Source organism: Penicillium oxalicum, chromosome IV, assembly GCF_001723175.1.
Source record: "Penicillium oxalicum strain HP7-1 chromosome IV, whole genome shotgun sequence".
NCBI classification, from domain to species: Eukaryota; Fungi; Ascomycota; class Eurotiomycetes; order Eurotiales; family Aspergillaceae; genus Penicillium; species Penicillium oxalicum.
In genome coordinates this window covers 2,396,930-2,409,835 of record NC_064653.1, presented here as the reverse complement: position 1 = coordinate 2,409,835, position 12,906 = coordinate 2,396,930, and the positions used below count along the sequence as shown (strand labels likewise).

At 49.8% G+C, this 12,906-nt stretch overlaps 5 protein-coding genes across 5 annotated transcripts; 3 read left to right on the top strand and 2 right to left on the bottom strand.

Moving 5' to 3' along the window:
• Nucleotides 1-514: 514 nt before the first annotated feature.
• POX_d05622 (uncharacterized protein) lies at nt 515-1,633 on the bottom strand (the record flags this gene model as incomplete). The annotated part of the gene is made up of 1 exon (XM_050114463.1): nt 515-1,633. One exon carries the CDS (start codon nt 1,631-1,633, stop codon nt 515-517), a length of 1,119 nt encoding a protein of 372 aa, XP_049969414.1.
• A 646-nt stretch (nt 1,634-2,279) lies between these two features.
• Nucleotides 2,280-4,520, bottom strand: POX_d05621 (uncharacterized protein; the record flags this gene model as incomplete). The annotated part of the gene is made up of 5 exons (XM_050114462.1): nt 2,280-2,794; nt 2,851-3,809; nt 3,875-4,036; nt 4,103-4,263; nt 4,356-4,520. The coding sequence occupies 5 exons, from the start codon at nt 4,518-4,520 to the stop codon at nt 2,280-2,282; spliced, it is 1,962 nt and encodes a 653-aa protein (XP_049969413.1).
• Nucleotides 4,521-5,669: 1,149 nt separating this feature from the next.
• POX_d05620 (uncharacterized protein) lies at nt 5,670-6,931 on the top strand (the record flags this gene model as incomplete). The annotated part of the gene is made up of 5 exons (XM_050114461.1): nt 5,670-5,756; nt 5,812-5,997; nt 6,081-6,330; nt 6,387-6,513; nt 6,607-6,931. The coding sequence occupies 5 exons, from the start codon at nt 5,670-5,672 to the stop codon at nt 6,929-6,931; spliced, it is 975 nt and encodes a 324-aa protein (XP_049969412.1).
• A 1,129-nt stretch (nt 6,932-8,060) lies between these two features.
• POX_d05619 (uncharacterized protein) lies at nt 8,061-10,003 on the top strand (the record flags this gene model as incomplete). The annotated part of the gene is made up of 4 exons (XM_050114460.1): nt 8,061-8,403; nt 8,465-8,542; nt 8,609-9,868; nt 9,933-10,003. 4 exons carry the CDS (start codon nt 8,061-8,063, stop codon nt 10,001-10,003), a joined length of 1,752 nt encoding a protein of 583 aa, XP_049969411.1.
• A 517-nt stretch (nt 10,004-10,520) lies between these two features.
• On the top strand, nt 10,521-11,585 carry POX_d05618 (uncharacterized protein; the record flags this gene model as incomplete). The annotated part of the gene is made up of 4 exons (XM_050114459.1): nt 10,521-10,583; nt 10,660-10,810; nt 10,905-10,985; nt 11,062-11,585. 4 exons carry the CDS (start codon nt 10,521-10,523, stop codon nt 11,583-11,585), a joined length of 819 nt encoding a protein of 272 aa, XP_049969410.1.
• Between the last annotated feature and the right edge of the window lie 1,321 nt (nt 11,586-12,906).

The following is a 12,906-nucleotide window of genomic DNA, read 5'->3' as shown; positions in this document are numbered from 1 at the left end:
GTTGACAAGGGGGCGATCAAACGGCGCCTGTCGAATGCGGAGAAAGAAATTGCGGGGAGGGCTGAAAATGTGGAGAGTGCGGTGGTTCTGCAGCAACTGCCAACTGGCCACTGGTAATTAGCCTAAAACTCTTGGCTGTGGAACCGTTCATCGGCTGAAATGAGCCGGAACGATCGCGTCCTTGACGTTTCAGAATCTCGAATTGGTGGAGTCTCGAAACTGGGACAATATGAATACTTCTTTGGGTCAATGGTGTGCGTGGAATAGCCATGAGTGATTTGGAGGAGCGTCAGATCATCCACCTTTTTTGAACTTCTGTTCGACCTTTACAACAGCCCGAAATGCGCCTCCTTGGCCGCGGAAGAAAATCACTCTATTGTAAAATGGCTGACCCAGCAACCTATCAATTTGGAGATTCCCGGTTTAGTCTGTGTCATTGCGTACATGAATTCATGACGAGCCTGTCGCTTGCCTGTCTGCAACCGACTGGAATTATTAGCATCCATTATGACCCTCACAAATTCGCAAGAATAGGTTTCTTCGTGGCCACATCCCAGTCATCGCCAGGGCTGGGGAAGCAATAATCCAGCCACTCTCCCAATATACGATGCACTTCACGACACAACAGCTGATCGTCTTTGGCCCGACGTATCTCGCGATCTCCAGGTCCTGTCGATTCATGGTTCCATAGCCAGCGCGGCCCGCTCGATACCTGAAGTACCTGTTGAGCCGCGCGAAGATTCTCATCCACTTCGGCCACAGAAGTGATGCCCATGATGGTGGTGATGCGGAAATCAGGACTTGAAAATGATTGACCACGGCGTATAGAATGACGAAGAGCCAGTTCCGCCATGGACTCTCCGACTTGATGCAGATAGTCGGCGGCTTTCTTAACTGCGATTCTGAGTCCAAGCGGTGCCGGATGGAAATCTCCCAAGTCGCCAACAGGGACTTCATTGGCTCGCAGCAGACCAATAGCCAGTGGACTGGCATTGCAGACGCAGGAGACTCCGGCTTTTTGAAAGGCAGCCAGTCCTTCCCGTGCGAGTCGGTCGTTTTGCAGTGTCATTTGAGCCCAATTCTGAACGATGTCCAGGGGCCTGCCGAACTCGTTTTGAACCCGCCTTGCAACCCTGACAAGTAAATCGATTCGATAGCCGGAAACACCGATATATTTGATGAGGCCCTCGCGTGCCATCTCCAACAATGTACCGATCGCCTCCATCACCTCTTGTTCCGGGACAAATTCGATATCATGACAAAACACGACGTCTAGATACTTTGTGCGAAGTCGTTGCAGTGAACGCAAAACTGATCTTCGGACCCATGCCGGGGAGTAGTCAAATTTCGTGGCGGTTATTCGGCCAACTTTGGTCATCAAGAGGTACTTGTCGCGAGGGTACTGAGCCTCAATCTCAGGATGCGACAAGGCCTCTCCCAGTAAAATTTCTGAAGGATGGTAATATGCCGATGTATCAATAGCGCAAAGTCCCAGTTCAAAGGCTCGTTTGAGAACTTTGAGAACCTGCGTGGCGTTTGGATTCCGGTACACTTGATGACTGAAGCCAGCCCCGCCCAGCACGAGCGGAGGAAGTATATGCGATAAGGGCGTTGAGGGCCGTAGGTCGTTCATGCTGACGACTCTCTCCTAACAACAGTGAATGAGCAAGAATAGGTAGTTGACTCGCAGATTAGGGGGTATTTGAAATAAACAAGTTCAAGTCAACCTTTAAGACAGTGAACGAGGGACATCCCGCGGGGAGCGAGCTTTCAAGTCGCTCGTTTGGACGAGCATCATCCCCTGGTGAAAGACGACTTATTTATCCGCCAATATGCGCCGAAGAAAACCGATGTCGATTGCTGGTCATGCGGCTAACGAGGCACATCACTGAAGGTGCATTGAATGGGGGTTGCAATTTCCCGAACTAAATACCCGTCGGCAATTAAGTTCAAGTAATGCTGATCACCACGTGCATGTAAATCTGACCACGTGCAATGTGGAAGTCGGTGCTATCATCATGTTTACAATATTGAGAAAGTTCGTTTTGGAAAGCTGAATATCCAAAGGCCTCCTGCTATCCTCAATCAAGCGATGTGATCGACCATGAGTTGATCCCCGCGGGTAACCTGCAGATTGAGGCTCTTGACTGGTTCCCCAAACCACGCGTGAATTACTCAAAACTGCTTTATTAACTTCACTACCTGACATGCAAGTACGATTTCAGAACGAATGGGTATCGAAACATGAAGAGAGAAAAAAAAAACGTGCATCATCAACATCAGATCGACGAGCCTGAAGACGGGACTCCTCGCCGAAGAAATGCCAGCCGAGCCTGTTCGGTACCTTTGCGAACTGATTTGGATGTTTGGGGCAGAAGCTCAAGGGTTTGTAGCAGAATCGACTGCAGGTTTTCGCATGTCGTCTGGTCTATTTGGCCATCGTCAAAGTCCCTCTCAATGCCTTTCCACAAGAGTTGCACACCGGCAAGCAGGTGGTGAGGATAAGGGTCAATCGCAACTAGCGGGAATGGCCCAACACTGTAATCTGAGCCCTGCCGGGTGGGAATAGTAAAATGGTTACTCAAGCCAAACTGTAGACAATTCAGCAGACTCCCTTGTGCGTCCGACTTTGTCACACTCATCTTTTCGAGAATGTCCTCTCTTGACGCAATTTCAATCGCATCGATCATGATGAGTATGCTCAAGTGATGGTGTACCATCAGCTCATCTGTTGCAAAGAAGAGGACAATCAGCACCCAGTCTTGTTTCTCAAAGCCAGATAGGAAGATGAAGACTACTCACACCAACGCAATTTTGTGTGTTGCGACAAAAACTGAAGACGCCGCTCACATGCCGCCAACAAGGGGCGATAGGTGACATTGAATTGTCTGATCGCTTCCGCTGCGGAGCTGTACGCATGGTAAACAGCATCCTCACCATGTCCCTCTCGAAGAGCTTCCTTCAAGATGGTGCCCATCTTCCACACGCGCAGTTTCCATGCATGAGCTGCGCCAATGATTTGATTGGCAGTCTCTTCGGTCACCAAAACTCCATTGGTGCGCCACCGCTCAGATTGTTCGTGAAAGATGTTCGTGCAAGTCTGGACCATTCGCCAGGAGGATTCGGCTTCCCAACCCAGGAGCCCGGATGAAAGAATGGATTTGGTATTGAACGTCAGAGCCGAGGAAGTGTCGAATGTCATAGCAGCCCAGTATATCATGCTTTCGATGTGAATGAACTCGGAGCGTATTTGCTCTGGTGTCGAGATGGGCGTCGCTTGATCCGACAGCAATGAGACTTTGGATCCATTGAATTCGAGACTCCTTTGACGTGCACGCAAAAACTGCACCTGTTGCAAGGCAGCGTGGACGCACACTTGCGCAGGCACCCCATTTTCTTCCTCGTCCTCCGGTATGCCGACGGGGACGGGGACCATGGCAAATAGATACAGACTCAGCATCGATCGATAGCATGGTCTATTCATGGATCTTGGGAGGTTCTGCCGTAATTCCCGCCAGAGACTCTGAATGAGAGGCGTCTGTGCCTGCTTTTCGGCATCGAACTCGAAGGTCAGGGGCAGCCACCGGGCGGAAAAGGTCTGGATAGCCTGATTGAGGGTGGTTTCGATCTGCCATTCCTTTACCAAGTCGGCTTGTGTGGGGGGCTGCGCTCGCGATCCCGTAGAGCTTTGTTTTTCCAGGTCCCTCATCAACTGATCAAACTGTCGGCAAAGAGAAGAAATGCTGACTGAGATGGAAAACCTCGGGTTGTCACTCGTCCCACCCTCTAGATGACCATTTTCGCCGAAACTGACCGCAAATCAGCATTCACGACCCGATCCGCTGCGCGGTAGCATACCAACACCATGACTCACGAGAAAGGACAGCTATAATTTCCAAGCCACGAACCGAAGACTTGTTCAAAGACATCTTCATACATCGATCGCAACCAGTCCGTCACTTCTAAACTGGTTAACGAAGATCGGGCCGAGGGTGTCGGTGTTCCATGATCAGCCTGCGCGGGACTACCGTCCACGCTGGATAGATACACAAGAGTCAATACATGGAGCCACACGGAGAGATCGTGATTGGAGTCAATTTACCCGTGCTGAGACGATTCCGCGCCCAAGTCATGAAATTGTGGAGAAAGATGGAAAGAATCCTCTTGGCCTCGACCATAAGATGGAGGGGGAGACAGGAGGGAATTCCAGCGATCAGAGGAAGGACTTGACCCGTCGGCCCTGGAGACCACTTTCTTCATCCACTAGACATGCGAAGAGTCAGTAATTCTCCCTGGCAGATCTGATCTGCCTTGAGATCTCTGGATGTCGTCGTCCTCGGCGCAACGATCCATACCTCAAAGCTGCACTGTCGGTTCCGAGCCGCACAGCGGGTACAAGTTGCGAGGCTGGACGCTCCATGTACGGAGCGTTTTCGCAGCGCATCGCAGGCGACGCGAGACTTGCGGCAAGCGTCACAGCTCGAGAACTGTTTCCGCCGATGGACACGATTACTGTTCATCGTGAACGAGTGTTTCACTCCAGGCTTGTTCGACAGGGGCGAGATTCAGATCTCTGGTGGGAAGTTGGGAGATCAAATGGCCTCTGGGCTGAGAGCTCCATCCCCGCAGTCTAACCGAAATGGCGCAAACTTTACGACGCTGAAAGTCTGTTCGCGCGTGCTGAGGACAAAGCTGGCTGCCACGTTCTCAGTCCAAGCAATGATTCTGCGAATGGCAATGCCTGATTTCAAATTCTCGACGCATCGTTGAACTAAATCCGGGAATCTGAAACGGTCAATCCGGGGTAGCTTGATACCTATGAGTTTGACCCGAATGGAAAGCACAGTGTGCTCGGTCGCATTGCCCACCTCAGACATCCTGGTGACGGGGCCTGATAAACTACATATCGCTGAATATCAAAAATGAATATGTCTTTGCGCTGGATAGATCGATTAACAGGTTACTTCTCGAGGTATTCGGTGGTGTTGATGTCACTACGGTCAGCGCTCTCTCTCTCTCTCTCTCTCTCTCTCTCTCTCTCTCTCTTCGCAAAACGGGACGGATTACCAGCGCACATACATAGGAACCCTCCAGCGGGTCAACTTGATAATTGGTGAGACTCGAAGGGTCCCGCCATCTCTTGGGGCTCTGCAATTCAGATACAATATTCATAGGCATCAGGTTGTTTCTCAATCGCTTTCAGATCAGTTCGCTGTTTGATGATGGATGAACAATACCTCGCGACATGACCCGACCTTCCATGTTACACAGCAACCACTCAACCAGACCACTTCATCTCGGATCCGATGGGGACACTGCATCAAGGAAAAGGCCATTCATATCACTCAATCTGCAGAAATGTGGGGACATGTCGGCTCAGAGCCGATCGACTCGTTCTGCGGGGATACCATCAGCGACTCACTTTCGGCTCCGGAATACTATCTCATGGAAGTATATCAAGTCCTGCAATGCAAGTCCCGGGTATATCAGTAACCAATTCAAAAATATCAAATCGCAAATCTCTGCTGAGCGAATTTTCTCGTTTCAAAGAATTTCAGATCCTAAGATTTACTCGGCGAATCGCCTTGTCTGAAGTACAAAAACAGCCACGCCTGCGTTGTTAGAATTTGAAAGAGAAAAAAGAAAGAAAGAGAGAAAGATTTTGGAAAATGAGCGTCTCTCAGAGTCCCGCTGGCTCTGATGGCTCCGTTGTCATCATCGGAGCAGGCACTCAAGGTCGACGTCTGGCGTTCATGGTGAGTGATTGTCCTAGGTTGCACAGGCCAAGAGCATAGCACTAACAATTGAAAGTGGTCACGACGCGGCGGTGCGGTCTGTCTGGTCGATCTCCAGAAACAGCAATTAGAAGACGGCTTGAAATACGTGAAGCAGTTGCGGAGCGCTGCACTGGATCAGGAGTTCAATTGGGGCGAGGTGAAGGTAGCCCAACCGGATGCTCTCGAAACGATTCTCCAGGACGCTTGGTTGGTGGTAGAGGTAATTTTCTCTACCCGTGCGCAATAGTCAATTGATAAGAAAAATTCCATATCCCGGCTTGTTAACAATTTGTCTTGATTCAGTGTGTGCCTGAAAACTGGGCCTTGAAGCAGAAAGTCATTGCTCAGCTGGATCACTGGGCACCCGCGCATACCATCATCGCCTCCAACTCAAGCAGTTATGGGATCTCAGAAATTATTGATGGCTTGGAACTGAAGCACAGAAACAGGACACTGAGTGCGCATTGCTGTAAGACTCTTGCACAGTGCCTATGGGCTTGGGATGAACAGATTGCTAACCCAGATCCTGCAGACTGGCCGCCCGAGACATCCGGTACCGATTCTCCAGCATCCCCTTGGCAGTGTTTTGGACACTAACTCCGATCATAGCAATCGAGATTATGGGTCACCGAGACACCGATCCCAGCGCAATTTCATTATTGATTGAGCAAAGCAGAGATCATGGTTTCTCTCCGTTTCACGTAAAAAAAGACTCCATTGGGTACATCTACAACCGGTAAGCAGACCACCCACTTGTCGTACTCTCGGCGATCTTGAGCAACAGCAATCTACGATACTAGGTGCAGTGGCTGAACTTTTGTCCTTCCAGAATTTGGGCCGCTATCAAGCGTGAGACTCTACTGGTCCTGTCTGAGGGCGTCTGCACACCGAGAGAGGTCGATGCGATTTTCAAGGACGTTTTAAAGACCCCCAAAGGGCCCTGCGAGCAAATGGACGTGGTGGGCCTCGATGTGGTGTTGGATATTGAGAACCACTACGCAGACTCCCGCGTAGGGATCCCATCCGAGCCAAGGATTTACCTCCAAACGATGATTGAGAGTGGTCGTCTCGGGGTCAAGAATGGGAGTGGCTTTTATGAATATGGCAATGAATTTGCCGAGACGAGTCATGTCATGAATACCGCGAATCTTTGATGGTTAGGCCGAAGATTTTTGGTATTAGTCTGAGGCCACAGTCCCAATCAGGCAAAGTGAGCATATTGAAGTACATCGGAGCTTTTGTGCTCGCTCTTACAAGTTCCAAGACGCAGATACAGTCAGAGAGAGTGTACTTTGTATTCTCTGGGTCCAGGTCACAAGTCAATCAAATGAGATGGACCAAGTCGATATTGATATTGAATAAGATGTAAAAATTGTTTAGTTAAGCCCGGTGAGAACCCAACCAACTTGAGCATTTCGCTTCATTGGAGACGTTGAGGGAGTAGACTCCGCTATCGATACTACAATCTCAAAATTTCACAGAACCATGAGTGTAAATCAATCGCTCTAGTCCATTGCCAACTGGCTGGAGTTCCTGTCAGGAGTTAACATAGACATCACGATCGGTCTGTGCTTATAGACAGTTTGAGGCTGACCAGCACAGGAATCAAACCAACGTCAGCGAGCCTGTGGATCTTAGTGCTCAGCTCGTGTGACGCAGTACTATCGTGTTTTACTTAGTTCGGGTCTCACAGAGCTCGCAGTGACTGTAGCATGGGGTCATGAGCAGGTAAAGTTCTATGGTTGGTTTCCATTTTCAGATCCTCACAGTTTCCAAGTAAACCCGCCCCCAGCTTCTTCTACTGGGGCTCTACTATAAGTAGGCGAATTTCACTGACGTTGTGGGGAAATGATACTGGATGCTAACGAAAATCTGATAACGGCGCTCTTGTTTGATCCGGATGTTTGTAATCTAGAAACTGTGCTTCCTTGCCTACATCTGCCTGAGGTGAGGCGATTTTCTTCATGGTGGTCGTTGTCACTTGTCTTCGCCTGCAAGGGGTCACCCTTTTTGTTTACTTACATCCATCGTTTTAATGAAGCGTCGTACTATCGGGTCACCCCGAAGTGTCCCTATCTTTTACCAGTGACGAACTACTAACTCAACGACTTCAAATTTGCTTGCGGGTGTAAGCTGCTTCTAGGGTCAGTGTCGCACAGGTTCCCAGCTGCTTGACTCGCACCTCTCGACCATTTATCAATTCCATCTAGACGGGCACTACAACTGCAACTATCCTCCCTTTAGTATTGGGACTGATCTCTTTTTTGCAATTTACTTTCCAACATGGAGAAACATCCAGATCCAAACGTTCGTGTTCCGAGTCAAGACCTCACGGTCAGCAGCCCTATCAAGCCCCAGGCTCGCCCGCCTTACGATCCAAGCGTCACTTTCGAGGAGTATCACTATTATGCAGAAAAGACCCGAGAAGAAGAGTCAGCGCTTCCTTCACCCACATTCGATCTTCGACATATTTTTACCAGGAGTCGCGGGCCGGAGGATGAACACTCTCATATTCGCACTCATCTGACCGAGATTGATTTCACCCATGCCGAGCGAAGAGTGATGATCAGCGATGAGGAATGGGCCACTGCGAGCCGCGCTCTCAGGTCGGCTTCCTGGGGAGCATGTGAGTGATATGTGAAAAACGTACAAGTGCAGAGACGGAGACTAACAGGATCTCTGTTGAGGCTTTTTCTTAATCACGACCGACATCCTGGGCCCGTACGGGACAGGCTTCACGATGGGCACTCTTGGCTGGGGACCAGGTAAGTTTGACTGTCCGGGTTCCCGTCATTCTACGCTCAGATGACTGATATTGGCTTCACTGGCAGGAATCGCGTTCTACACGGTCTTCGGGATCATGGCTGGATATTCTGGGTACTTGATCTGGCGGGTCTTCCTGGGCGTCGACAGCCTTCAATTCCCAGTCCGGAACTATGGCGATCTCGGCTTTCGAACAATCGGCCGTTATGGCCGCTACATCACCAATATCTGCCAGGGAATATCTTTGCTGTTGATACTTGGACAAGTAGTGATGCTCTTTGGGCAGAACATCTCCCAAATATCTCGCTTTCGTCTCTGTTACGCCGTGTGTCCTGCGATCTTTGCGTGCGCGGGCTTCGTGATCACCCAGGTTCGCACTCTGAGAAACTACGGCTGGTTCGCCAATCTCGCGGTATGGATGAATCTCTTCGTCGTGGTGATGACAGTTGCTGTGATGGCCCAATCTCCGCCAAATTACCCTATTTCTACCCTCGGTTCAGCGGGAAGTGCAGTCGATCCTTCGACGATCAAGCCCGATCGCAAAGGTCGGTATCCCCCGATCATTCACTACAACTCGATACCTACTGGGAGACTGGTCGGTGCCATCAACGGCATGCTGTCGGGGGTGACCGCATACGCAGGCGCCCAATTATTCGTGGAGTTTCTCGCCGAAATGAAACGACCTCGCGACTTTATCAAAGCCATGTGGGGCGCACAGTTCTTCATCTATGCCATCTATCTCACATCCGGCTGTTTGGTGTACCACTTTCAAGGCCAGTATAGCTACAATCCAAGCTACCAGGGTGTGAGTATCTATACCTGGCAGACGGCCGGCAATATTGTGTCGTTGCTCGCCGCGTTGATCTCCGGGGGCCTCTACGGGAACATTGGCATCAAAGTCTTCTACAATAATGTGCTGCTCGATATCTTCAAGGCGCCTCCGATCACCACTCATCGCGGGAAAATCATATACGCCGTCCTTGTACCACTCTGGTGGATCGTTGCCTTTATCATTGCCGCTGCCATTCCTGACTATTTTGGATTTGTTAGTGTGGTCGCTGCCTCGATGCTGGTGAGTTTGACATATGCCTTTCCCCCTTTGTTTGCATTGTTTCACGACATTCAACGAAATGCCATTCGCGAGGCCGATGGAGAGGGATTCGATCCTGTCACAGGTCAAGTCACCAGAAGAGATGCGACTTCTGCGCGTTGGATTCGAGGTTTCTTCACCGGTGGGCCCTTGCAAGTGGCCATCAACACGTGGCATATAGTCTACCTTTTGGCAGCCCTTGCCATGAGTGGACTAGGCATGTATGCAGCTATTCTTGGTATGTGAGATCGTAGATGTCTGTGTTGGTAGTGAGGTGAATACTCATCGTTTTTTTTGAACAGGCCTCGATGAAGCTTTCCAAATCCCACAGTTGACTTCTTTCTCATGTGTCTCTCCACTCAATCTGAGCTAGCTGTCGTGTCATATCCTTCAGATTTTTGAGTCCTCCTTTCAACGAATTTAACTCTTTCTCCTTAAATCTCACCATCGGCGAATGTGGTTCATAAGCGGAGACTCAATACCTCAAGGAATGTTTAATTTCATGCATAAATCACTTTGCATTCTCGGATAATAACCGTACGCAGAAGGAGTGCCCTTTCCGTTTTGCATAAAACGCAAAGATGAGCCCGCATGCAGATACTCGGACTGGACCCGATTCATCCGATTGATGGATCGGACATGAGTCCTTGATCATTTAAATAGCGGCAAGCAAGGACTCCATCATTCGGGTTGAAGAGTTGACGATCGACCTCGGCAGAGTATTGCGGCCCACGCAAGCGGAGCGGGGTCGGCCAGTGCACGCCATGATTTGCCGGAAAGGGGGACTTGATCTTCAACTGTAGAAGGATTATCTTTATGGATAAATTGCCAATGTTCGTGACCTTTGTAGATTGAAGTCTTTTCTCTCTTTTGACTGTTAAAAATCCATCATGCAGGGTTACCAGTACACCGATGTAAAGGTGGAGGTGAAGGGGCAGATTGGAATCATCAAGGTCTGCGGACTTATCCCCACAATTACGCACGAAGCTCTCTTTCCAAATGTACGACCGTGACTGACACTAATTGTAGTTCAATCGACCGAAATCCTTAAACTCGTTCGGCGGCAATCTGCTTGTCGATACCCTGCACGCCGTGAAAGAGCTCGATGAAAATCCAGAGACGGTATTCACCGTTTTGACGGGAGAAGGGCGATTCTTCTCAGCTGGAGCGGATGTTCGCGGTATGTCTTCATGAGGCTTCCTTGGGGCAAGAAAGTATTTGGTCTCCTTGTTCTCCTCTCAAACAGATACTTACAGCCGACGATTATCTATCAGGTTCACGACCGCTGGATGATGACCACAGCGAGCTCACAAAAACTCAACTGAAGATTCTCCATCTGGAGCGATTCACACCGAGTATGATCACAGCTTTCTCTGGCCCTCTGTATCTGGAAGCAGCAAGCTGACCTGCTGTCCACTTCCCACCTCCCAGTGATGGAATTGATGAAAGCCCTCATCGATCACCAAAAGGTCTTTGTCCTGGCTATGAACGGTCCCGGTGTCGGTGGCGGCGCGGCCTGGTTCCAAGGCATTGCCGACATCATTCTCGCTTCAGAGAACGCCTACCTCCAAGTCCCCTTCAGCTCACTGGCCCTGGTTCCCGAAGCCGGATCGGCCACCAACCTCGCACGCCACATGGGAATTCACCGAGCCAACGACTTTCTCATGTTCGGCCGTAAGCTGACAGCCCAGGAGATGGAGAGCTGGGGCTTGGTGAACCGATTATTCCCAGTTGAGGGATTCCACCAGTCGGTCATTGAATTTCTCGAGGCACAACTCGAGACGAATGACGGTATCAGTATGATAGAGGCCAAGAGACTGCAGAACCTACCTCTCCGGAGTGAGCGCATTCTAGCTGTGTACAATGCGACCGATGCTCTTGCGGAAAGACTGGCCAGCGGAGCCCCGGCGGCTCGATTCAAGGCGAAAAAAGCCGAACTTGAAGGTACGAAGTAATTGTGTTGTCTTCTGCAGTACCCTCATCTCACGGTTTATTGCAGCCAAGTCGAAATCTAGGCTCTAGGCTCCGGGATTCCATCCTGGAGTTGTTGGGGCTTAAGTGTGCAGGGAGATGGTCATGTGAAAGCAAAAGAAGTATCGATCGCATTGGATGCTCATGTTGAGAGCGAGTGATGGCTCTTGGGGAGTAAAAAGGCAACCATGTCAACGGATGATCAGGTCTTAACCAGGAAGCGACCGGCTAACAAAGTGCCCAACGCGAGTGCCACTAAGATGGGCACCAACAAACACTCTGCCCAGCCTGAGAAGCTGCCAACTAGCAGAATATCAGATACTTGGCATGAAAAGTCCAAATAAGTCAAATAGACATCCTCAACCTTTCAGGCTTTTGAAATTATGGTTAATCAAGTCGTCAAGATGGTAGTTTAACGAGCTGGTTGAGTAAAAGAAACAAAATCATGGATATTGGAAGTACGAGTACGCATTCATATAGGTAAGTAGGGCTGGGTCGTAGACAAATAGAAGAAGGGAAAAGAAAAGAAAAGAAAAAAGCAACGGTTGTCCTACCAAGCAGCCAATTTCCCTGTAACGGGTCGGTGTCTTCCGGCGACGCCACCCCAGGGTGGAAGTGTCTCTGCAGAATTGCTTCCCTCAAGGTTCACTTCCATTACTTAGCGCCCCACAGCGTCGTGGATTACTCGCACGAGTGTAGCGGCGACCCCAAGGTTCGTACCGGGCACACGAGCCCGCTGGCACATGACCGAAGCAAAGTCACTGACTTGGCGGTAGGCCTCCCACTAGGTTATCCATGACAGATTAACAATTTTCCGCTCGATTTGCAAAGATATTCCAACTTGTTTTTTCTCGTAGTCGTGGGTTCGACCCGTACTTCCGCCCACCTTTTTCTATTAAATACACCGGGATCATCTCAACCCAGCCCTGTTCGTCTGGTGTACTTTGAATTTTACTCACTAAATGACGTTCTCCCGAATGAATTGATAATTTCTTTTTTCCCCGTAAAGCCTCGTGGTCAAGCCTCTCCCACAGGTTTCCAAGATCATCAGACTGACGACGCAAGGTATCGCGAGGACAGAAACAACTGCCAACAGCTGTATCTACTCACATATCTATCAACCCGCAGCAAGAGACCTCTTCTGGCACGTTCCAAGGTCATCCAGCTACCCGAAGCTGAATAGTTACAAGGTGATCCTAGGTTTTAATTTGAAGATCTGAAACAGGCTTTTTCCTGGAAGTGGATAAGAACAGAAAAAGATTCGGAATCAAAATCAGCTACAGCCCTTTGCCTCGTATAGACCAA